This window comes from Sus scrofa, chromosome 15 (genome assembly GCF_054392235.1).
Source record: "Sus scrofa isolate SSC_HxYL_T2T_F1_AM1 chromosome 15, Sscrofa_HxYL_maternal_Yorkshire_Landrace_v2.0, whole genome shotgun sequence".
Taxonomy (NCBI): Eukaryota; Metazoa; Chordata; class Mammalia; order Artiodactyla; family Suidae; genus Sus; species Sus scrofa.
Window position 1 is genome coordinate 73,655,431 of NC_139397.1, and position 26,856 is coordinate 73,682,286.

The window sequence follows — 26,856 nt, forward strand, 5'->3', positions numbered from 1 at the left end:
GCAAAATGCTCATAAAAGAAATAAAAGAAGATCTAAATAAATGAAAAGACAATATTCATGATTTAAAAAATTCAAGGATGTCAATTCTCCCTGGATTGACTACAATTCCTACCAAAATCTCAAAGGTTTTTATAGACATAGTGAAGCTTGTTCTAAACATTATGTGGAAAGACACAGAAACAAGAATAGCGAAAATTGGAGTTCCCGTCGTGGCGCAGTGGTTAACGAATCCGACTAGGAACCATGAGGTTGCGGGTTCGATCCCTGCCCTTGCTCAGTGGGTTAATGATCCAGCATTGCCATGAGCTGTGGTATAGGTTGCAGACGTGGCTTGGATCCCCCGTTGCTGTGGCTCTGGCGTAGGCCGGTGACTACAGCTCCGATTCGACCCCTAGCCTGGGAACCTCCATATGCCACGGGAGCGGCCCAAGAAATGGCAAAAAGGCAAAAAAAAAAAAATAGCGAAAATTATCTCAAAAAATAAGAGAAATCATTGTTACCAGTAATAAAACTGATTTAGCTGTAATACTCAAAACAGCTTGGTATTTGCAGAGGGATAGGTGTGTAGATGACTGGACTAGAGTAGAAAATGCAGAAATAGATCCACACATGCCCAACTGATTATTGATGAAAGTGCAGAAGCGGAGTTCCCGTCCTGGCGCAGTGGTTAACGAATTCGACTAGGAACCATGAGGTTGCAGGTTCGATCCCTAGCCTTGCTCAGTGGGTTAAGGATCCGGCATTGCTGTGAGCTGTGGTATAGGTCGCAGATCTGGCTCGGATCCTGTGTTGCTGTGGCTCTGGCGTAGGCCGGTGGCTACAACTCCGATTGGACGCCTAGCCTGGAAACCTCCATATGCCTCGGGAGCGGCCCTAGAAAAGGCAAAAAGACAAAAAAAAAAAAAAAAAAAAAAAAAAGTGCAGAAGCAATTTAGTGGAGGAAGGAAAGCCATCTTAACAAATAGTGTTGAACATCTATATGTTTGGAGGGGAAAAAAAGAACCTCAACCTAATCCTCAACACTTTATACAAAAATTAACTGAAAATGGATAATAGATTTAAACATGAAATATAAAACTATGAAACTTTTAGAAGAAAACCTGGGAGCAGATCTTTAGAACCTAGGGCTTGGTGAACAATTCTTAGACATGACACCAAAAACACCATCTATAAAAGACAAACAATCAGTAAAATGGACTTCATAAGACCTTTTTTATCTGTGAAAGACTCTCTTAGGAAGATGAAAATACAAGCTATAGACTGGGAGGCAATATTGGCAAATCAGGTATCTCATAAAGGACTGATCTATAGGATATATACTTATAAGTAAATAAAAACAATGATCCAGTTAGAAAATGGACAAAGATGTGAGGAGACATTTCACCAAAGAAGATACATGGATGGCAATCACCTAAGATGTTCAAGAGGACCTAAATCCTAGTCCTTGAGGATTAGGTCCAAGAGGACATAAATCCTACCCTTGAATGTAGGCTCTGTAGACGTGCATCCAAAGCGTGCAGTATGGAAGAGGGAGGTGGGTGAAACACTAACATTATAGTGGAGACCCCTCATAAACATCACCTCAGCCAGGTGGTCAAAGTCAATTTCAACAGTGATGAATCACTTTGATAGTACATACCCTTGTGGCCTAATGGTTAAGGAACGCTTGTGTTGTCACTGCTGTAGTTCAGGTCCAATCCCTGGCCCAGGAACTTCCAGCCAAAAAAAAAAGTAGTATGTACCCTCACAAGCAGTGATGACAGTATTTCTCTGTGTGCTCTCAAAAACCCATAACCACAATCTAATCCTAAGAGAAACGTCAGACAAATTAAATAGAAGGGCATCCTACAAAATACTTAACCAGTACTCTTTAAAATTGTCAAGTTCATCAGAATCAAGGGAAGTATGAGAAACCCATCAAGCCAAAAGGAATGTCAGGAGACATGACAAACAAAAAAGAGTAAAAAATTTAATTTTTAGAAAGTGGGCACAATGGGTTAAGGATCTGGCATTGTCACTGCAGTGGCTCGGGTCACTGTGGTGGTGTGAGTTCAATCCCTGGCCCAGGAACTTCCACATGCTCTGGGCATGGCCAAGAAAAAATGTTTATCCCTAGCCATTAGAGGAATTTAAATTGAGATGCTTATCAAAGTAGCTGAAATTAAAAATACTGGTAATGCCAAATGCTGGTGAGGATGTGGAAAAACCAGATCTCTCATATTTTTCTTTGAGCATTTTGAATTCTAGCTTCCATTGCCTTCTAGCCTTCATTGTTAGCTGCTGGGCTTTGGGGGTTTATCTTGTAAGTGATGCATCATTTTTTGTCTTGCCTTTTTGAAGATTTTCTCAGCTTTGACTTCCAACATTTTTACTATGATATGTCTCTTTTTATCTTTGCATTTATCATACTTCAAGTTCCTTGAGCTTCCTGGATATATAGGTTATATCTGTTTTTCAATAGATGTGAGAAGTTTTCAGCCATTTTTTCTTTGAATACTTCTTCCTTTTGGTACTCCATGATACATACCTTGGTGCTCTTAATGGTGTTCCACATTCCTCTGGGGCCCTGTTCATTTTTCTTCATTTCTTTTTTCCCTCCGTTCTTCAGCTTGCATAACCTCTATCAAGCTGTCTTCAACTTTACTAATTCTCTTTTGTACCAATCCAGTTCTATTCTTGAGCCCCTCTAGTAGATTTTTAAATTTCCTTTATTGTACTCTTTAACTCCAGAATTTTCACTTGGTTCTTTTCTTAAAAAGTAATTTCTATGGAGTTCCTATCGTGGCTCAGTGGAAATGAATCTGACGAGTATCCATGAGGACGCAGGTTCGATCCCTGGCCTCGTTCAGTAGGTTAAGGATCCTGCATTTCTGTGGCTGGCAGCTGTAGCTCCTATTCCACCTCTAGCCTGGGAACCTCTATATGCCACAGGTGTGGCCCTAAAATGACCAAAAAAAAAAAAGAAAGAAAGAAAAGGAAAAAGAAAGAAAGAAAATAAGTAATCCCTATGTTTTTATTGTTATTCTCTATTTAATGTGACATGGTCATCATACCTCCTTCACTCATGCTTTCTTTGCATTCTGAATTTATCCATAATGGCTGCTTTGAAATCTTTTTCTGATAAATCTGAAATCTAGTCACTCTTATCCTGCAGTTTCTGATGCCTGTCTCTTTTTCCCCATATGTGGGTCATACTGTCCTGTTTCTTTGCATGCTTCATAATTTTTGTTGGAAACTGGATGTTGTAAACTATCGTTAACTCTGGACACTAATCTCCCTGCCTCCTCCAAGACTTGCTATTGTCATTTGCTAGTTTGTTTAGTGACCAGCAAGATTTTTGTATGCAAGTCTAATCCTTCTGTCCAAGCAGCAGCATGGCATGTTCAGGCTCTGATGTAACTCCTTGGGGAGGCGTGGCTTTGGGTTGCCTCCACAGTCACCCTGGGATGACAGTGGTATTGATAGGGTTCTTTCCCACTGTTGCCCTGACCACATCCAGCTGATGATCCACTGAAACTTGCATGCCATCTGCTCTGCTAGCACACAGCACTGGAGTATGCCTTGAAACACAAACTCCTCTTCAGACTAACACAGTCACATTGTAGCTCTTGGGCAGGATGGTTCCTGAGGTCAGTGCATGGTATTCTTCCCTCAGGAGCACTCCTGCCAGCTGTCTTGTTCCATGTTCTCTCCTGCACAGTCTAAGCTGTGTGTCCATCGGGTCTGTGCATTTTGACCCACTTTCCTTCCCTACACCCTCCACTGTTCTTGGGAGCACCTTTAATTTTGAACTTCACACTATTGAAAGTAGAGCTTGTTCCTTTGGAAAGAGATTAGAAGTTTTCTATTTCATGGCCTCTTGCTCCCTGCAGGCAAAAGCTCTGAGCCTAAGGCTCTGGAGATGGTGGTGGTGGGGGGGTTGGCAGCCTTCTCTGAGTAGCACCTCACTCTACAAAGTGAGCACTCAGTGGAGGGAAGAGGAATGAGCAGCCTGGTGTTGACTTAACTTGCCTCTCCTGGCCTGAAGCCACTATGTCACAAGCCAAAAAAAGGCCTCCTGGGGCCCCAGTGTTCTCAGCACCCCTTGCCTAAGGCATAGCCTCCATTCTACAAGTGGGGGTTGAACAGAAGGGAGCCCCGGGAGCCCCCCACTTGTCGCTTAGACTCAACTGGGACTTAGCCTTAGCACTAGGGATCAGGATGAGAAATGACCTGCTACTCCTGGGAGGAAAGTCCTCTCCCTAGGAGTTGGAGGACAGGGGAGCCTGTGTTCTAGGCTGCAGCAATCTGGAATGGAGTCTCAGCCTCTCTGAGCTTGAGGAGAAGGAGAACGGGAACAGCCTTGGTTCAAACACTGCAGACTTACTGTTGTTACCACATTTTAGTAGACTTGCTTGAATAGATCTTCCTACATTGCCGTTTGCCCTTGGGGACCTTTCCCAAAGACTTTAAAGGATGGTTTAAAAATTTCCCAGGTTTCACTGGGGAAGTTGCTTAGCAGAACACTGTCAGAGCACAAGTCAGTTGTCTCATACATTGCTGAGCCGCTGTGGAAAGAGTTTGGCAGTTTCATTAAAACTAAACACAGACTTACTGTATGACCCAACAGCTGCACTCGTGGGCATTTATCCCAGAAAAATGAAAACCTGTATCCACACAAAAACCTATACACAGGTGTTCATAGCAGCTTTTTAAGTAAGAGGCAAAAGCTGGAAACAACACAGATGACATCAAATGGTTAAGCAAACTGTAGTATCATTGAGTACTACTGAGGAATGGATAGGAAAGAACTACTAATGCAACAGCTTGGATGGGTCTCAAGGGCATTGTGCCTGTGCTTAGTGGAAAAAGCTAAACTTAGAAGGACATATACCACGTGATTCTATCTATATAACAATCTTGAATTGACAAAATTGCACAGAACAAATTGGTGATCTAGGGGTTAGTCATGGGGCAGGGGTGGTGTGATCATAAAAGTGTAGTACAGGAGAGATGAATGGTGATGCAGTAGTTCTGAATCTGCACAGGACACGATGTATCTTCCCTTTACGTCAGTGTCCATTTCCTGGGTATGATACTGTGCTGCACTTGTTAAGGTGTTCACAGTGGGAGGAACAAGGTAAGGGAGAAGAACTTGACCTCTCTTTACTTTTTTTTTTTTTTTTGCTTTTGAGGGTCACACCCGTGGCATATAGAGGTTCCCAGGCTAGGGGTCCAACTGGAACTGTAGCCACTGGCCTACACCAGAACCGCAGCAATGTGGGATCTGAGCTGTGTTTGCAACCTACACCACAGTTCACAGCAATGTCAGATCCTTAACCCACTGAGCAAGGCCAGGGATTGAACCCACAGCCTCATGATTCCTAGTCAGATTTGTTTCTGCTGCATCATGACAGGAACTCCTCTCTTTACTATTTTTTCCCCCAATAATAGCTTTATTAAGCCATATTTCACATAGCATACAACTTACCCATTAAAGTGTACAATTCATTGATTTGTCAGAGAGTTGCCCATCCATCACAGCAGTTAATTTTAAAATATTTTCATTACCCCAGTAAGAAACTTTACCACGCTTAGCCACCATCCCCACTCTTGCCACCTTCACCCCTCCACACCAAAGACATTCTGGGAGTTCCCATCGTGGCGCAGTGGTTAACAAATCCGACTAGGAACCATGAGGTTGCGGGTTCAGTCCCTGCCCTTGCTCAGTGGGTTAACGATCCAGCATTGCCATGAGCTGTGGTGTGGATTGCAGTCACGGCTCGGATCTCACGTTGCTGTGGGTCTGGCGTAGGCCAGTGGCTACAGCTCCGATTCGACCCCTAGCCTGGGAACCTCCATATGCCGAGGGAGTGGCCCAAAGAAATAGCAAAAAGACAAAAAATAAAATAAAACAAATACATTCTGTTTTATGGATATATACACCACATTTTATTTATCCTTACGTCACTTCATGGACATTTGGTTTGTTTCCATTTTTTTGATGATTATGAATAATGGTGCTGTGATCATTTTTGTCCAAATTTGTGTGGGAACATCTGTTTTCATTTCTCTTGGGCATATACCTAGGAATGGAATTTCTGGGTTGTGTGGTAACTATATTTAATACCTTAGGAACTCCCAGACTGGTTTCCCAAGTGAATACATTTTATTTTCCCAGCAGCAATGCCTGAGAGCTGTGATTTCTCCACATCCTCACCAACCCTTACTTGCTTTTTCTTTATAGCATCCTAATGGGTATGAAGTGGTACTTCACTGTGGTTCTGATGTGCACTTCCTAATGCCTAATGATGAGTTTATTAGCCATCGTATCTCTTTTTTGGAGAAATGTCTGTTCAGATCCTTTGCCCTTTTTAAATGGTTTATCTTTTTATTATTGAGTGGTAAGAATTCCTCACATATTCTAGATACCAGTCTCTTACCAAATCTCTGTACTGTCTTTGCAATGTCTATGAATCTATAATTTATTTCAAACGAAAAAGTTTCTTTTAATGCTCACAATGAAATATGCAAGTATCTTTTTTTAAACTCAGTAAATTTTATTATATTTATAGTTATACAACCATCATCACAGCCTAATTTCATAGCATTGCCATCTCAAACTCCCACCTCATCCCTCCCCACCTCCCATCCTGTCTCCTTTGGTAACTGAAATACAAGTACTTTCAGGTGCTCTAAGAAGTAACATTCATCCCTTTTAGGTTTAAAGCAAAATTGAATGGAAGATAAAGAGATTTCCCGTCCCCCCCCACCCCCACACACATGTAGCCTCCTCCATGATCAACACCCCTCACCACAGTGATATATCTGTTACATTTGATGAGCCTAAGCTGACATATAATTATCAGCCAAAGGTCATCATTGGAGTTCCTGTTGTGACTTAGTGGGCTAAGAATCCAAAATAGTATCCATGAGGATGCAGGTTCCATCCCTGGCCTCACTCAGTGTGTTAAGGATCCAGCGTTGCCGTGAGCTGTGGTGTACATCACAGGTGTGGCTCCATCCAGCATTGCCAGGGCTGTGGCATAGGCCGGCAGCTGCACCTCAATTCAGCCCCTAGCTCAGGAACCCCTGTTTTTAAAAAAGCACAAAGGTCATCATTTACATTAGAGTTCAGCCTTGGTGTTGTACATTGTACATTGTATCATTTTTGACAAATAGAGATTTGTCAAAATTATTTTTTTAATAAATAAGAGTGGGGTTTTTTAATGTTTCTGAATTACCTATGTAATGTGAAAAAATATTTTAAGTCTTAGTTAAAACAAACAGTAATGTTAAAACTTCACAGGGAGTTCCCTGGTAGCCTAGCAGGTTAAGGATGCGGCATTGCCACCCCTATGGTGCAGATTTGGTCCCTGGCCCAGGAATTTCTGCATGCTGTGGGCATGGCCAAGAAAAAATACTAAAATATGCTTTTTTTTATGCTTCCAGAGGAGAAGAAAGCTATGCTGCAGGAAATAGCTAATCAGAAAGGAGTATCCTGTCGTGCCCAAGGCTGGAAAGTCCACCTCTGTGCCGCCCAATTGCTGCAGCTGGTAGGTGGCTCTTTAGCGGTTGCTACGTCTTGCTGGAGACACCTCAGTTCATAGAGCATTTTCTTTTGAGTGATTGACTGAAGCATTTCCAGTTAACGTGGGTCATGGTGAAATTTTTATATGTGCCATGTAATATAATTACTGTGTCTATTCCATGGGATGTAATTGTAATCTCGATATATCTTAGTTTTGGTCTCCATAACCAAAATATACTGAACAACTATAATGTAAGACCTACAATGAAGGTTTAGTTTTATGTGCTGCTGTGACATCTGAAACAGAGGGAGCCTCAAATAGCTGAACTGTAAGCCCCTCCTCCTCAGTCTGCTCCTTATCGTGGGGACCAGGCACAGTTCCTACTTCTCCCTGAATAGTGGGCTTCAGTTCTCTGCCAGCTTATTCAAATAAATGCTCCCTCTTAATACTACAAAGCCTGCCTACTCCAGCGCCTGTTTGTGCACTGTATTCCCTGCCCGTTCATGGAGTGCATCCCGCATGTGGCCCTGTGGGGTGTGCGGTGTCTGCCCCTAGGCTGAGAGTATATTGACTAGTAAACTGCTGTTGATCCCAGCTGTCCAGTGTGTTATGTGTTCGGCCATTTCCATCACCCCAGGGTCGGAAGCCTTCCTTCAACAAGGTAAAGAGGAGGTGATGAAAATAATAATCTCACAGAGTCTTTCATCTAGAGTAGCAGTAATCTGAAAAACAATGTCTTTTATGAGTATTTTTTTAAGATGTGGTGCCATGACTGGTTTTTGTCTTTCATTAAAGCAGATTTCTATGAAACTTACAAGACTTGTTTTTCAGAGGAACTGTAATAAGGGCAGTATTTAAAAGTTATCTGGGAGGATGGACTCTGAATTATAACAAGTTGTTGATGAGTTTTCTTTATTGTACTGTACCTTACTCATTGGGGGAAAATTTTATCACCCAAACAGATCTTATACCAGTTTACACAGGTGATTCAATGTGGGTTGTTTGCCCAAGTTTGACAAAGAAAAGCATCCCCAAGGTCATGATGCCCTCCCTCTTGTTTGTTGCAGACGAATCTAGAACACGATGTTTATGAACGACTCACCAATCTACAGGAAGGGATTATCCCAAAGAAAAAAGCAGCAACTGATGATGATTTACACCGAATAAATGAACTAATACAGGTTTGAAAGGGCCCTTTTCTCTTCTTACTTCTCCCACTTCTGTCCACTAATACCTTTAGTAAAAACTTATTGGAGTTCCTGTCATGGCACAGTGGAAACAAATCTGACTAGGAAGCCTGAGGTTCCGGGTTTGATCCCTGGCCTCGCTCAGTGGGTTAAGGATCTGGCATTCCTGTAAGCTGTGGTGTAGGTCACAGACTCGGCTTGGATCTAGTATGGCTTTGGCATAGGCCGGCAGCTGTAGCTCCAATTTGACCCCTAGCCTGGGAACCTCCATATGCCGTGGGTGCGGCCCTAAGAAGACAAAAAATAAAGAAGAGGAGGAAATACTAAGGCCTTTTTTCTATGTGAAAGCCTCAAAATGGCTTCACCCAAAGATGAGAAGTTCTTTAAAAGCCAAATTGTCTTGAAGACACTGATTGACTACGTGTCTTTTGTTGCAGGGAAATATGCAGAGGTGTAAACTTGTGATGGATCAAATCAGTGAGGCCAGAGACTCCATGCTTAAGGTTTTAGATCATAAAGATCGGGTCCTGAAGCTTCTCAACAAGAATGGGACTGTCAAGAAGGTGTCAAAATTGAAGCGGAAGGAAAAAGTCTAGACCCCAAATCAGGTCTTTGGAAACAGAATTTATGAAGAATGACGTTGGGGGTGGGGGGAGGGCCGTGTTTATTTTCAAAGTGGAACATTGAAATAAAGGAAGCGTTCTTTAATTCACCCGTGCAAGCAGAGGGACCCATAGCATCCAGAGACACAGAAGGGTCAGAGCTGATCTGGCACAGTGGCCTCCAGTCTTTCCTCCAGGCGTCTCCTTCTCCATGTACTGTGTCATCCGTGACTCCTGATGCCTCAGTGTCTCCCACTTGGAATCAGTGACACAAATAACTGGCTGGCACTTTTCCGCCTTCCAGTTGCTAAACTGTATTTATCTGATGGATTCCCGCCGGACCCATACTGAGCCTGGACTGAAAGTATCTGCCCGGACCATCCATTCTCTCCCTACACTGAAAATCCAACCTCTTCCCCTCACCCCATTCGGTTCTCCCTCTGTCTGACCTTCAGATGCCCACGCTGGCCTTCTAAAGCAGTGCCATGGCACCAAGAGACCTGCCACATCTCGCTCTAAAGGGTTGGAACTATCAATTCTTAACCATTTTTTTTTTAACGAACCATTTCAAAGTGAACTTGTTATATTGTCTGTCCTGCGTGTGTCAGAGTTGGGTTTTTGTGGAGGTTCAGAGCAGGCAACAGCACCAAGATGCTCTGAGATCCTTGTTCTGAAGTACATTCTTGGTTACCTGTACTTCTGTAGCTGGTGTGATGCTGTTAATTGTCTGTACCGCACATCTCCAAACGTCAATAAAAGACTCAAAGAGGTTTTTGTACATAAGCAGTTTGCATCTTTTTATAAAGTTCATCACTATCTGAGCTTCACTCAGTTCTTTACCCTGCTGTAGTTTCTCATTCATTGTTGAGTCTTCTCTGTTGTGGTTGTGCTGTTCCATGTGGAGTTCCATTTGCCCTGGTATTTTGAAGATGTCACAATGGTGAAGTCTGTTGGCCTTTGGTTGTATTGTCTCCCATGGCAGATATAAATTGGTCATAGTATAGGACACTTAAGGCTGTGGTAATGGGAGTGAAACTTGAGGAGAGTAGGTTTTCTTTACAGGCCTGCTATTGCTCCCTGTGAACTAGCTTTAATGATAAGGTAGCCCAGGCTGGCTTTTTGCCTTAACCTGAACAGACTTGAGACAGGAATCTGTTCCGATTCTGATCCAGTCTCTGGGACCCGTGTTCTGGCTCTCCTGAAACAGCCTTCCTCAAAGGGGAAAGATGAACTCTCACTGGTTGTAGGATTGGGGAAGAGGGAAGCAAAGCAAGCCCTCAGCCTTTGTCCTGTTAGGCTGTAGGGATGGCATAGCCCAAGCTAAACAAATCCTCGGCACCATCAATGCTGCTGCACTGGAATATTTGAACTTGAAGGTGCTCCTGATTGTGTACTAGATGCCAGTATAGTGTGACTGCGAGAACAGGGATGCTTTGCCTCCATTTCTCAGCTGTGCATATGACCCAATGGCACGTGGTGTGCTGGCACGTGAAGGACAGACCCAGACATTTGGGATCCTACACTACAGGCCTGTTCTCTCTAAAGGAGTTCTTCCCTCTGTTTAAACAAAACTTCAGTAACTCCGGTCAAAGGAAGTTTGTCAGTGCTAGTGTTGATGTCAGTGCAGGTTAGAACAGAAGTGTTTTCTGTCTTCCCTCACGTTGTGAGGATAGTATGATCAGAAATTGGGAAAGAATGGGAGTTTCTGTTGTGGCACAGTGGAAACGAATCCAACTAGTAACCGTGAGGTGGTGGGTTCAATCCCTGGTCTTGCTCAATGGTTAAGGATCTGGCATTGCCATGAGCTGTCGTATAGGTCGCAGAGACGGCTCAGATCTGGCATTGCTGTGGCTATGGCATGGGCCAGGGCTGTAGCTCCGACATGACCCCTAGCCTGGGAACCTCCATATGCTGTGGGTGCAGCCCTTAAAAAAAAAAAAAAGTTGGGAAAGGATGGATGGGGGAGGGGGAGATAAATCCTATCTACATATACAGCGTTATTTAAGAACAGCTTGTTGGAGGAGTTCCCGTTGTGGCGCAGTGGAAACGAATCCGACTAGGAACCACGAGGTTGCGGGTTTGATCCCTGGCCAGGCTCAGTGGGTTAAGGATCTGGTGTTGCCTTGAGCTGTGGTGTAGGTCACAGATGTGACTCGGATCTGGCGTTGCTGTGGCTCTGGTGCAGGACGGTGGCTAAAGCTAGATTAGACCCCTAGCCTGGGAATCTCCATATGCCACGGGAGCGGACCTAAAAAGATAAAAGACAAAAAAAAATAACAGCTTGTTGGCGTTCCCACTGAAGCTCAGTGGGTTAAGAACCCGACATAATGTTGGTGAGGATGTAAGTTCGATTTCTGACTTTAGTGGGTTAAGGATTGATTGTTGCCACAAGCTGCAGTGTAGGTCACAGATGCGGCTCAGTCTGGCATTGCTGCGGCTTTGATGTAGGCTGGAAGCTGCAGCTCCGTTTCAAACCTAGCTTAGGAACTGCCATGTGCTATATAGGTACAGCCCTTAAAAGAAATACAATTAAATTTAATATAGTAAAAAAAAAAAAAAAAAGCTTGATTTCCCATTGTGGCTCAGCAGAAACAAACCAAACCCAACTAGTATCCATGAGGATGCATGTTGGATCCCTGGCCTCACTCAGTAGGTTCAAGATCCGGCATTGCTGTGAGCTGTGGTGTAGGTCGGCAGCTGTAGCTCTGATTGGACCCCTAGCCTGTGAATTTCCATGTGCCACAGGTGTGGCCCTAAAAAGTCACACACAAGAAAAAGACTTTAATTTGGATTCTGTTCTTTACAGTAGAAAACCAAAGATACATAAATCTGGGGGGTGGGGGAAATTGATCTGCTTGGTCTAGGAAATCTTTCATATAGTGGTTTAAAACCTGGATATTTCAAAAGATCATTAAATGTCTGAGAGTATTTTTTTCAGTGATTATCATAGTAATATAGAATCACACAATTTTTTTATATAGTCCATCCAACCCAACCTGTGGTAAAATGGATATCTTTAAAAGAATGTAAGTTTTTATACTTTTTTTCTTGTAAGATACAGCACAGATACAGAAGAGTACATGAAACAAAAATGCAACTTTGTAAGTTCTTAAGAACAATTTTTTTTTTTTTTTGGTCTTTTTAGGTCCACACCTGTGGCACATGGAGGTTCCCAGGCTAAGGGTCATATGGGAACTGTAGCCACCAACCTACGCCACAGCCACAGCAACACAGGGTCCAAGCCACATCTTTGACCTATACCACAGCTCACAGCAATGCTGGATCCTTAACCCACTGAGCGAGGCCAGGGATCAAACCTGCATCTTCATGAATACTAGTCAGATTCGTTTCCACTGAGCCATGATGGGAACTCCCTTAAGAACAATTTTGAAATGGCTCCCCAGGCTAAGAAATAGAACTTTGCCAGTCACCTCAGAAAACCCGTAACAGCTCCAATCTACTGACAACCTTCTACCTCCCCTAAAATAATCAACCGTCTTGACTCTCCCCCCACCCCGCCCCGTAGTCAATTTCATTGTGGTATAATTACAGAGAGTAAGATACCTAAATCTTAAATGTACAGTTTTATGGGGTTTGACATTGTGATTAACATGCATATAAAGATATAAAATGTTGCTGTAAACCAGGAAGAGTGCTCCTCTGTAGTCAATCCAGCTCTGCCCTCCCATCACCACCCCACCAAGGTAAACACTGATCTACTGTCCCTTATGGATTAGTTTTATTTTGTTTTTTGTTTTTTTAGGACCGCAGTTGAGGCATATGGAAGTTCCCAGGCTAGGGGTCAAACTGGAGCTGTAGCTACTGCCTACGCCACGGGCACAGCAACGCAGGATCCAAGCTGCACCTGCTCATGGCAACGCTGGATCCTTAACCCATTCAGCAGGGTCAGGGATCAAACCCTCGTCCGCATGGATGCTAGCTGGGTTTGTTAACCCCTGAGCCATGATGGGAACTCCCTATAGTCGTATCTAATTGTTTTCATTCGAAGTTCCCTAACGACATGATGTTAAACATTTTTTCAAATGTTCATTTGCCATCTTTATATCTTGTTTTTTTAATCACACTTTTAATCTTTTTTTTTTTTTTTTTTTTTGGCAATGTCTACGGCATGTGCAAGTTCCTGGGCCAAGAATCGAATCCACACCACACCAGCAACTGGAGCCACAGCAGTGACAACACCGGATTGTTAACTGTGCCACAAGGGAACTTCTTCATATGTTTTTCTGTTTTGTTTTTTGGGCTTTGTTTTTTTAGGGGGGTTGCTTTTTAGGGCTGCACCCACGACATATGAAAGTTCCCAGGCTAGGGGTCAAATCAGAGCTGCAGCTACTGGCCTACGCCACAGCCACAGCAACACCAGATCCTTGGCCCACTGAGTGAGGCCAGGGATCAGACCCACATCCTCATGGATACTGGTAGGGTTCGTTACCACTGAGCCACAACAGGAAGTCCTTTATATGGTTTTGATGAGGTATTTGTTCAGATCTTTGCCCATATTTTATTTAATTTGTTTGTTTTCTGATTGAGTTTTAAGAGTTCTTTGTATATTTTGGATATCCGCTCTTCTTCAGATATGTGTTTTGCAAACATTTTCTCCCTGTCTGTGGCCTGTCTTTTCATTTACTTAATAAATAGTGTCTTTTTGAGAGAAGCTTTTAATTTTAGTAAAGTACAACATCAGTTTTTTTCTTTAATAATTGTGCTTTTGGATTATATTTAAAGATATTATCAAATCCAAGGTCACCTAGATTTTCTCCTGTGTTTTGTTATAGTAGTTTCATGGTTTTGTGTTTTACATTTAGGCTTTAATGATCCAGTTTGAGATAATTTTTGTGAAAGTTGTAAGAGCCATGTAAACGTTTCGGTTTTTATTTGTTTTTTGGGGGGGGGGCATGGATATCCAATTGTTCAGCAGTATTTATTGAAAAGACTATTCTTAATTAAATTGCCTTTGCCCCCTTGTCGGAGATCAGCTGAATGTTTATGTGGAAGCATATTTCTGGGCTCTGTGTTCTGTCCCCATTGACGTAATTTTCTGTTCTTTTGCCAATATCACTCTGGGTTTTTTTTTTTTTCCCCTAAATATTAAATTGTCTAGGAGTTCCCATCGTGGCGCAAGGGAAATGAATCTGACTAGGAACCATGAAGTTGCAGGTTCGATCCTTGGCCTTGCTCAGTGGGTTAAGGATCTGGCATTGCCATGAGCTATGGTGCAAGTTGCAGATGCTGCTTGGATTTGGTGTTGCTGCAGCTGTGGTGTAGGCCGGCAGCTACAGCTCTGATTTGACCCCTAGCCTGGGAACCTCCATGTGCCACAGGTGCAGCCCTAAAAAGCAAAAAAAATTAAATTGTCTATATATTTTAATATATAGTTGATTTACAGTATTGTACTAATTTCTGCTATACAGCACAGTGATTCAGTTATACATATATATGTATATATTTTTTTAATTTTTATATTCTTTTCCATTATAGTTTATCATAGGATATAGAATATAAAATTGCCTGTGCTATACATTAGGACCTTGTTATTTATCCATTCTGTATATAAATAGCTTACATCTGCTAACCTCAGCCTCCCACTTCACCTCTCCATGAGCCTTCTCTCCCTTGGCAATGCCAAGTCTGTCTCTATGTCCAGTATCCCTCTGTTTCGATCTCTAGCTTTATGTAAATTTTGAAGTTGAGCAGTATCAGTTCTCTAACTTTGTTCTTCAGTGTTGTGTTGGTTATTCTAGGTCTTTCATCTTTTCATCTAAAGCTTAGAATCTGTTAATATCTACAAAACAGCCTCCTGAAATTTTGATTGGGATTACTTAAATCTATAGATCAAGTTGGGAAGGAATTGACGTCTTAGTAACATTTCATGTTCTAGTCTGTGAACAGGGACTGTCTCTTCATTTATTTAGATCTTCATTTTCTTTCATCAGTTTTGTAGTTTTCCTCATATACAGCCTATACATATTTCATTAGATTTATACCTAAATATTTCATATTTATGTATTTGCTATTATAAGTGGTACTGTGTTTTTTATTTCAAATTCTAATTGTTCCCTGGTGGTCTATGGGAAATCAGTCCACATTTATATACTACTAACCTATGTGCTGTGATGTTGCTACATTCACAAGAGTTTTTTAGTCGATTCTTCATGACTTTTTACATAAGCAGTAATTCCATCTGAACAAATACAGTTTTATTTCTTCTTTTTTTTCTGTCTTTTTTTTTTTTTTTTGTCTTTTTGCCTTTTCTAGGGCCACTCCTGCAGCATTTGGAGATTCCCAGACTAAGGGTCTAATCAGAGCTGTAGCCACTGGCCACAGCCACAGCCACAGCAACACCAGATTCAAGCTGCGTCTGTGACCTACACCACAGCTCATGGCAATGCCAAATCCTTAATCCACTGAGCAAGGCCAGGGATCGAACCCCCAACCTCATGGTTCCTGATCGGATTTGTTAACCACTGAGCCACAAGGGAACTCCTATTTCTTCTTCCTTAATCTGTATTCATTTTATTTCCTTTTCCTATTGCACTGGATAGGCCTTCCATTAAGGTGTTGAGTAGAAGTGATAAGAGTGGATATCTTTGCCTTGTTCCCAGTCTTAGTGGTAGAGTGTCTAGTTTATCACCATTAAGTGTGATGTGAACTGTAGGGGAGTTTGGTAAATGTTTTTTCTCAAGTTGAATTTCTCCCCTCTTCCAAGTTTGCTGAGAATTTTCAGCCACAGAATGAAGGGTGGATTTTGTTGAATGTTTTTCCGCACCACTAATATGATCATATGAGTTTTCTTCTTAAGCATGTTGGTATCTTAGATTACATTAATTTTGTGCTATTGATCCAGTCAGTCAAACCAGCATACTTGGAATAAACCCCACTTGGTTATGGTATATAATTCTTTTTACACATTGTTAGATTCAATTTGCCATAGATTCAGTTGCATCTATGTTCATGAGATATGCTGGTTTGTGGCTTGTTTGCTGTACATGCCTTTGTCTGGTTTCAGTGTCTTGGTAATGTTGGCCTCATAGAATGAGTTAGGGAATGCTCTCTCTATTCTCTTTTTAGGAGGAGATTGTAGAAAATTAGCACAATTTCTTCTTTAAATGTTGGTCAAATTCAACAGTGAAAACATCTGGACCTGGTACTTTATTTGGGGGAAAATTATTATCAACCTTTCTATTTTTTTATTTTTTTTTTTTTTGCTTTTTAGAGCTGCACCCGTGGCATATGGAGTTTCCCAGGCTAGGAGTCCAATTGGAGCTCTACCCGCCAACCTATGCCACAGCCACGACAATGCCAGATCCGAACCACATCTGTGACCTGCACCACAGCTCATGGCAACGCCAGATCCTTAACCCACTGAGCAAGGCCAGGAATCGAACCCACATCCTCATGGATGCTGATCAGGTTCGTTAACCATAGACCCACAATGGGAGCACCTCAACCTAATTGTTTAAAGAGACATAAGTCTATTCAGATTGTCTTTCTATCCCTTATTGTGTGAGTTTTGGTAGTTTCTGTCTTTGAAGAAATTAGACTAGCACAGATTCAATCCGTGACCTGAGAACTTCCACAGGGTACAGGCATAGGTAAAAAAAAAGGAAATTGGAGCATTTCATCTAAGTTATTCAATCTGTGGGCATAAAGTTGTTAATAGTATTCCTTTATTATTCTTTCCATGTCTGTGGGAAGAGTATTTATATGATTCTTTTGTTTCTTTCTTTTTTGGTTTGTGCCCATGGCATGTGGAACTTCCTGGGCCAAAGATCAAACTGGCACCATGGCAGTGACCTGAGCCTCAGCAGTGACAATGCTAGATCCTTAACCACTAGGCCACCAGGGAACTCCTCGTATCACTTTTTAAAATATCAATTGAGATATAACCCATGTAACATACAATTCACCCACTTGAAATATGAAATTCAATGACTGTATTCCCAGGGTTGTGTACCAATCACCACAATCAATGTTGCCCCCAAAACAAGCCCTGCACCCTGAAGCCATTACTCTACTTTAGGAGTTTAATCTCCTTTGAATTAATTTTTGCATCTGATGTGAAGTAGGGGGCCCAACTTCATTCTTTTGCATGTACCAAGCCAGTAGTCCCACCATCATTTGGTGAAGACTATTCTTTCACCATTGAATTGTCCTGGTAACTTGTGAAAGACAAGTTAGTTGTATTTGTAAAGGCTTATGTCTTGATTCTCAGTTCTATTCCATTGACCAAACTCAGGCCACTACCACACTGTCCTGTTCACTGAAACTGCAGTAAGTTTTGAAATTGTGAGGTGTGAAGAGTTCCCACTGTGGCTCAGCGGGTTAAGAACCTGACTAGTACCCATGAGGATGTGGGTTCAATCCTGGCCTTGCTCAGTGGGTTAAGGATCTGACATCGCCATGGGCTGTGGCATAGGTCGCAAATGTGGCTTGGATCTGGGGTCGCGTGGCTGTGGCGTAGGCCAGCAGCTGCAGCTCCACTTCACCCCTAGCCTGGGAACTTCCATGTGCCTTAGGTGTGGTACTAAAAAAATAATAATAATAATACCGTAACAAAAATTAGCATGTAAGTGTCTGTTTAAGTTCCTGGTTTCATTTCCTTTGGATATATATCTAAAAGTGAAATTTCTGGTTTGGGTGCTTTGTTTTTTATTTTTTGTTTTTTTTGTTTTTTTTTTCTGGTATGCCTATAGCATGTGAAAGTTCCCAGGACAGAGGTGGAACCTGCACCGCAGCATCGACCAAAGCCACTGCAGTGACACCATATTCTTAACCACTGTGCCACAAGGAAACTCCCAGAAGTGGAATTTCTGAATCATATGATAATTCTGGGTTTAGCATTCTGAGGAGCCACCAAAATATTTTCCATAGCAGTTATACCATTTTACCTTGCTAAGTATTTTGTTCTTTTTGATGCTATTATAATTTGAATTGCTTTTTTTTTTTTTTTTTTTTGCTTTTTAGAGCCGCATCCACAGCATATGGGAGTTCCCAGGCTAGGGGTTGAATCGGAGCTACAGCTGCCGGCTGACGCTACAGCCACAGCAAAGCCAGATCCTAGCCATGTCTGCAACCTACACCACAGCCCACGGCACCGCCAGATCCTTAACCCACTGAGCGAGGCCAGGGATCGAACACACAACCTTATGGTTCCTAGTTTCCACTGCGCCACAATGGGAACTCCGTGTCTTGAGTTTCTCCTGTGAACAAGGCTTAGGTCTAAGATTAAGGACAGATAGAATAAAGCACGTTTGTACTTCTCCAACTGTTTTATTGTAGACTGTGTACATTAAAAAAAAAAAAGCAATAGGCAGCAGCATTGCTAAGGGGGTAAATCAGGTGCACAAAATGAAAGTGCTGTCAGGGTTTAGAGAAGGAAATCATCCTAAGATAGTGACAGAATGAGGTTAACAATAGAACTAAGTCTCAAAATGGAATTGACCAAATATTTATTAAGCCCCAAGTGACACTATGGGAGTGGAAAGATGCATCATGCAGTCTCTGCCTTCCAGGAATGGATAGTCTGATAGGAGAGACAAACATTGAACCAAATGAATGTGGGCAGATTAAAAAGTAGGTAGATTGGAAATAGAATGCATCAGGGAGAAATCCTGTGCATTGTAAAGGATAAATGGGGGACTGCAGGAAATGGGAAAAGCAAGAAATGACACAGCTGAAAGGCAGGGTACAGGGGAAAGAAAAACCAAGCAAGAGGACTGAGAACATGCCAGAGCCCAAGGCTCGGGTCTCAAACACCCCACTACATGATTTCCACTTAACCATAGTGTCCTGGATACTGACTCACAGACTTTGAAAAACTTAGGGTTTCCAAAGGAAACAGGTTGGGGGGTGGGGGGAATGGGCTGGGAGTTTGCGATGGAAATGCTATAAAATTGGGTCATGATGATCGTTGTACAACTATAAATGTAATAAAATTCATTGAGTAATTTAAAAATCTGTAAGTGTCCTGGGAATTCTTCATGGGCCTTGGAGAGAGAAGTGGAGGGCAACAAAGGCACCAAGTTTTCCTGCATTTCTTCAGTTACCCACTGGAAAGCTAATTAACATCACCAAGCCTCAACTGTCACATCTGTTAAACTGGGATAATAATAGTTTCTATTTCTGAGGTGTTGATGAGGAGATTAAATGGAATATTCTGTGCAAAGCCTTTAAAGTAGTTTCAAAGGGCCAGTATTGAGAAACTGATGAATATTTAGCTACTTTAGTCAGAGATAAGGAATCTCTAGTCAAGAAATTAGTCAAGTGTTGGAGGAAGGGAAATTGGGTGAAGGGGGTTAAAAAAGTGTGCAGAAGTTAAAAGTCCTCTGAGGAGTTCCTGTCATGGCGCAGCAGAAACGAATCCAACTAAGAACCTTGAGGTTGTGGGTTCGATCCCTGGCCTCGCTCAGTGGGTTAAGGATCCAGTGTTGCCGTGAGCTGTGGTGTAGGTTGCAGATGGCTCGGATCTGGTGTTGCTGTGGCTGTGGCATAGGCCGGTGGCAACAGCTCTGATTCAACCCCTAGCCTGGGAACTTCCATATGCCGTGGGTGCAGCCCTAAAAAAGACAAAAATAAGTCCTTTGGGTTCCTGCTGTGGCACAGTGTGTTAAGAAACCCACTGCAGAGGCTTGGGTTTCTGCAGAGGTGCAGGTTTGATCCCCAGCCTGGCACAATGGGTTAAATGATCTGGCAGTGCAACTACAGCTTGGATTCAATCCCTGGCCTGGGAAATTTCAGTTGCCACAGATTCAGCTATTATAAAAAATAAATAAAGATAAATCCTGGGGATGTAATATATAATAAGGTGACTATAGTTAATACAGTTTTAGGGAGTTCCCCTTAAGGACTTGATGCATTATCGATCAGGATGCAAATTTGATCCCTGGCCTCACTCAGTGTGTTAAGGATGGAGCATGTCACGGGCTGCAGCATAGGCCAGCAGCTGAAACTCCAATTCAACCCCTAGCCTGGGAACTTCCGTATGCCGCGGGTGCAGCCCTAAAGAGCAAAAAATAAATAAATAAAAATTATATATTCTCATTATTAAAAAATTAATCCACTCAGAGAGGTACAAAGAAAAAATTAGTGTATCTCCTGAAGTTCTACCACTTAGAAAAAAAAATCGATGTTAACAGTGATCATAGTTCTGGATATTACTCTGTGATGGGGGGAGAGAGAATCAAGATAAGGGCAGAAATCATTTTATAGAATGGATTGTGCCACACTGGCTATTTTTAAAATATAAAGAGCATTAAATTTTATTAACTTTAGAAATTTCCCCCATGGCACAGTGGGTTAAGAATAAGACTGCAGGACTTCCCACAGTGGCTCAGCAGTAATGAACCCAACTAGTATCCATGGAGACTCAAGTTCGATCTCTGGCCTTTCTTAGTGGGTTAAGGATCTGGCTTTGCCGTAATCTGTGGTGTACGTCGAAGATGTGGCTCGGATCCCGTATTGCTGTAGCTGTGGTGTAGGGCGGCAGCTGTATCTCTGATTCTACCCCTAGCTTGGCAACTTCCATATGCTGCACCTGTGGCCCTGAAAAAAAAGAACAAGACTTCAGTGGCTTCGGTCCTGACAGGGGTGCAGGCTCAATCCCCAGCCCAGCACAGTGGGTTAAAGGATCCCATGATGCTTCAGCTGCAGCTTAGGTAACAGCTGTGGCTCAGATTCAGTCACTGGCCTGGGAACTTCCATATTCCACAGATGTGGCTATAAAAATAAATATGTTTTGGGGGGTGGGGGGATGTGCCTGGGCTGTGGGATGGAAATCCTGTGAAATCAGATTGTTATGATCATTATACAACTACAGATGTGATAAATTCATTTGAGTAATAAAAAAATTAATGTTTTATTAATTTAAATACAAAAAAAACTTACTGAATTTTAGAAGAGGTGTTAATTCTTTTTGAAAAAAAAAAAAACCCTCTTAGCATGCAATATAGTTTTCCATGAGATGAACCTACCTAAATAGCATAGGAACAGGAAAAAGAAAAAAGTGATACAGAACAATTGCCATAAAGACCCTTTCTGCTTACATTTCTGAACCTTAAATGTAAAAAATCCTTAGGAATTCCCTGGTGGTCTAATGGTTAGAATTCAATGCTTTTACTGCCGTGTCCTGGGTTCATTCCCTGGTCTGGGAACTGAGGCCCCAACCCCACATCAAGCTACTGCATTCTGCAGCCAAAAGAAAGATGACAAAAATCCTGCAGACATCCAGACATAAAGAAGCCTCCAGGTTTCCCTGGTGCCTCAGTGGTTAAGAACCTTGTGTTATCAGTACTGACAAATCTGAGCCTCAGAAAGAAAGAAAACGAAGCCTCCATGTGAAGACAATACAATGGGGAAAAATAAGGTTTTCAACAAATGATACTAGGGCATGTGGATATCTACATGCAAAAGAATGCTTTTGGGAGTTCCCGTCACGGCTCAGTGGTTGATGAAACTGACTAGTATCCATGAGGACACGGGTTCTATCCCTGGCCCTGCTCAGTGGGTTAAGGTCCGTGAGTTGTGGTGTAGGTCGAAGACTCAGCTTGGATCCCAGGTTGCTGTGGCTGTGGTGTAGGCCTGAAGTTTTAGCTCTGATTAGACCCCTAGCCTGGGAACCTCCATATGCCTCCGGTGCAGCCCTAAAAAGACAAAAAACAAACAACAAAAACCTACAATTAAAATTAAAAAAAAAAAAGAATGCTTTTGGGTCTTCACCTCATGTTATATGCAAAAATTGAATCAAAATACCTCAAAAACATGTATGTAAGAGCTAAAAGTATAGAACTCTGAGAAGAAAACATAGTAAGTACATTGAGTTAGGCAATAATCTCTTATAATAATAAATGCACAAGTGAAAATTTAAGAATTGATTATTTGAACTTTATCAAAATTTAAAACTTTTGTACTTCAATCAATACCATCAAGAAAGTGAAAAGGAAATTCCCAGAATGGGAGAATATATTTGTAAATCTTGTATATGCTAAGGGACTTGTATCTAGACAATTTAAAGAACGCTTACATGTTATAAAATTAGGTTGATGGTTGTACAATTAAATATAATAAAATTCATTGAATTAAAAAATCTCTTAAGACTCAATAGTAATAACCCACTTTTTAAATTTTATTTTATTTTATTGATTGATTGATTTTTTAGGCCCACGCCTGCAGCATATGGAATTTCCCAAGCTAGGGTTCCAATCAGAGCTACAGCTGCCAGCCTACACCACAGCCACAGCAACACCAGAGCCGAGCCAGGTCTGCAACCTACACCACAGATCATGGCAACGCCAGATCCCCAACCCACTGAGTGAGGCCAGGAATGGAACCCGCATGCTCATGGATACTAGTCAGATTCATTTCCGCTGTGCCACAACAGGAACTCCATAACCCATTTTTTTAAATGGGCAAGAGATTTGAATAAACATTTATTCAAAAATACGTAGGAGTTCCTATTATGGCTTAGCGGAAATGAGCCTGACTAGCATCCATGAGGACGAAGGTTTGATCCCTGGCCTCACTCAGTGGATTAAGGATCCGGCGTTGCCATGAGTGGTGGTGTAGGTCGAAGACAGGCTCAGATCTGGTGTTGCTTTGGCTGTGATGTAGGCCAGCAGCTGCAGCTCTGATTCCACCCCTAGCCTGGGAACCTCCATATGCCGCAGGTGTGGCCCTAAAAAGCAAAATAAATAAATAAATAAATAAAATACATAAATGGCCAGTAAGCACATGAAAAAAAAAATGCTTAACATCACTAGTTTTGCAATAAAATTAAGACAAAAATGTACACACTTTAGGATTACTACTATAAATGACAAAAACAAGTACTGTCCACAACGTGGAGCAATTGGAACTCTCATATATTACAAGTTGGAACGTAAAATGGTGCAGCCACTTAGAAAACATTCTGGCAGTTGAACAAAATATTAAACAGTGTTACATGTGATCCAGCAATTCCACTCCTAGGTGTACAACCAAAAGAACTGAAAGATAGGTTTACACAAAAATTTGTACATGCATATCATAACAGCATTATTTATGAGAGCCTAAAAGTAGAAACAACTCACATATCCATCAGCTGGTGAATGACAAACAAAATGCCATGTGTCCATTCTTATAGCGGAATATTATTGGCCATAAAATGGGACTGATACATGCCCCACACAGAGAAACCTTGAAAACATGCTAAGTGAAAGAAGCCAGACACAAAAGACCACACGCTGCATCATTCTGTATGCATATGAAATGTCCAGAATAGGCAAATCCATCATAGATCAATGGTTGCTAGGGACTGGAGGGAGGAGAGAAGGGGAGTGATGGGAATGGATGGGCTGATGGCTAATGGATGGGAGATTTCTCTTTGGAGCAATAAAAATGTTCTAAAATTAGATGACGCCTTCTGCTTGGTTTTTTTCTTCAGGATTGCTTTGGCAATTCTGGGTCTTTTGTGGTTCCATATAAATTGCTGGGGGTTTTTGTCTGTTTGTTTTTGCTTTTTAGGGCTGCACCCACGGCATATGGAAGTTCCCAAGCTAGGGGTCGAATCAGAGCTGCAGCTGCCAGCTTACGCCACAGCAACAGCAACACGAGATCTGAGCCCCATCTGTGGCCTACACACAGCTCCTGGCAATGCCAGATCCCCGACCCACTAAGCAAGGACAGGGATTGAACCTGCATCCTCATGGATACTAGTCAGATGCTTTTCCACTGTACCACAATGGGAAGTCTTCCATATAAATTTTTGAATTGTTTGTTATAGTTCTATGAAAAATGTCATGGGTAATTTGACAGGGATTTTATTGAATCTGTAGATTGCCTCAAGTAGTATGGCCATTTTAACAATATTAATTCCTCCCGTCCAGGAGCATGGAATATTTTTCCATTTCTTTGAATCCTCTTTAATTTCCTTGATTAATGTTTAACGGTTCTCAGCATAAAAGTCTTTCACCCCCTTGGTCAGGTTTATTCCTAGGTATTTAATATTTGGGGTGTGATTTTAAAAGCTATTGTATTTTTATATTATTTTTCTAATATTTTGCTGTTGGTATACAGAAATGCAACAGATTTCTCAATGTTAATCTTGTATCCCAGACTTCACACAATATTACAAAACTACAGTAATCAAGACAGTGTGGTACTGGTACCAAAACAGACATACAGACCAATGGAACAGAACCCAGAAATAAACCCAGACACCATGGTCAATTAATCTTTGACAAAGGAGGCAAGAACATAAAATGGGAAAAAGACAGTCTCTTTAGCCAGTGGTGTTAGCAAAACTAGACATGTAAATCAATGAAACTAGAACACACCCTCTCACCATGCACAAAAATAAACTCAAAATAACTTAAAGAAATAAACATGACAACATCAAACTCCTATAAGAGAACATAGGCAAAACATTCTCTGACATCAACCTTACATATGTTTTCTTAGGTCAGTCTCCCAAGCCAGCAGAAATAATAACAAAAATAAGCCAATGAGACCTAATCAAAATGGCAAACTTTTGCACAGCAAAGGAAATCATAAAAAAAAGACAGTCTGCAAAGTGGGAGAAAATAGTTTCAAATGATGCAACTGACAAGGGCTTAATTGATAAAATATACAAACAATTTATACAACTTGACAGCAGAAAAAACAACAACCCAATTGAAAAATAGGCAGAAGACCTGAACAGACATTTCTCCAAAGAAGACATACAGATGGTCAACAGGCACATGAAAAAAATGCTCAGCATCACTAATAATTAGAGAAATGCAAATCACAACTGCAATGAGGGGAGTTCCCTTCGTGGCTCAGTGGGTAACAAACCTGACTATGATCCATGAGGATGTGGGTTCAATCCCTGGTCTCGATCACCGGGTTAAGGATCTGGCGTTGCTGTGAGCTGTGGTGTAGGTCGCTCGGATCTTGTATTGCTGTGGCTATGGCATAGGCCAGAAGCTGCCACTCCAATTGGACCCCGAGCCTGGGAAACTCCATATGCTGTGGATGTGGTCCTAAAAAGAAAAAAAAAACTGCAATGAGGTCCACCTCATTCTGTCAGAATGGCCATTAATAAGTCTACAAATAACAAATCCTGGAGAAGGTGTGGAGAAAAGAGAACCCTCCTACACTGTTGGTGAGAATGTAAATTGGTACAACCACTACAGAAACAGTATGGAGGAATCTCAGAAAACTAAATATAGAACTACCATATAATTCAGCAATCACACTCCTGGACATACATCCAGACAAAACTTTCATTCAAAAAGATACATGCACCCCTATGTTCATAGCAGCACTATTCACAACAGCCAAGACATGGAAACAACCTAAATGTCCATAGACAGGTGAATGGATTAAGAAGATGCAGTACATGTACTCAATGGAAAAACTACTCAGCCATTAAAAAGAACAAAATAATGCCTTTTGCAACAACAAGGATGGAACTAGAGACTCTCATACTAAGTGAAATCAGAAAGAGAAATACCATATGATATCATTTATATCTGTAATCTAATATATGGCACAAATGAATCTATCCACAGAAAAGAAACAAATTCATGGACTTGGAGAACAGACTTATGGTTGCCAAGGGGGAGGAGGAGGGAGTGGGATGGACTGGGAGTTTGGGGTTAGTAGATGCAAACCATTGCATTTGGAGTAGATAAGCAATGAGATCCTGCTTTAGAGCGCAGGGAACTATATTAATCACTTGTGATTGAACATGATGGAGGATAATGTGAGAAAAAGAATGTATGTATTTGTAAAACTGTGTCACTTTCTGTACAACAGAAACTGACAGAACATTGTAAATCAACTATAATAAAATTTTTTTAAGGGAGTTCCCGTCGTGGCACAGTTGTTAACAAATCCGACCAGGAACCTTGAGTTTGCGGGTTCGATCCCTGCCCTTGCTCAGTGGGTTAACAACCTGGCGTTGCCGTGAGCTGTGGTGTAGGTTGAAGACGCGGCTCAGATCCCTTGTTGCTGTGGCTCTGGTGTAGGCCGGTGGCTACAGCTCCGATTCAACCCCTAGCCTGGGAACCTCCATATGCCGCGGGAGCGGCCCAAGAAATAGCAACAACAACAAAAAGACAAAAAACAAAAAACAAAAAAAAAAAGAATTTTATACACAGTCAAGATATCTATTCAAATACAAAAGCTGAAAAAGCTAACAAAAAATGAAAGACAGCCAAATAAGAAAGATTCAGATTAAAGAATTCAACAGGAATTTCCCTGGTGGCTCAGTAGGTAAAGGATCTGGCATTGTCACTGCTGTGGCTCAGGTCACGCCTGCAACATGGATTCGATACCTGGCCTAAGAATTTTCTCATGCTGTGGGCACAGCAAAAAAAAAAAAAAAAGCAACAACAGCGAAGTCAAGGTAAAAGGACTGGAGTTGAAAATGAAATCAAGTTAAAAATAGAACCAAGATTGAACAATGGGGGAAATATGATTTGAAATAAAATGTAGGAGTTCCCGTCGTGGCACAGCAGAAACGAATCTGACTAGGAACCATGAGGTTTCGGGTTCAATCCCTGGCTTGCTCAGTGGGAT

The 26,856-nt window shown here is 41.7% G+C and overlaps 1 protein-coding gene across 46 annotated transcripts in view; it reads left to right on the plus strand.

Annotated features, from left to right (window-relative positions):
• Positions 1-10,083, plus strand: part of SAP130 (Sin3A associated protein 130) — a 96,412-nt gene extending 86,329 nt beyond the window's left edge. For all 46 annotated transcript variants that reach the window (XM_084998534.1, XM_084998539.1, XM_084998529.1 and 43 more), the window contains 3 exons: positions 7,432-7,535; positions 8,579-8,692; positions 9,136-10,083. In XM_084998534.1, coding sequence (XP_084854660.1) covers positions 7,432-7,535; positions 8,579-8,692; positions 9,136-9,294 — 377 coding nt within the window. In that variant the 3' untranslated portion in view covers positions 9,295-10,083. The remainder of the gene's footprint in view (positions 1-7,431; positions 7,536-8,578; positions 8,693-9,135) is intronic.
• Positions 10,084-26,856: the final 16,773 nt, after the last annotated feature.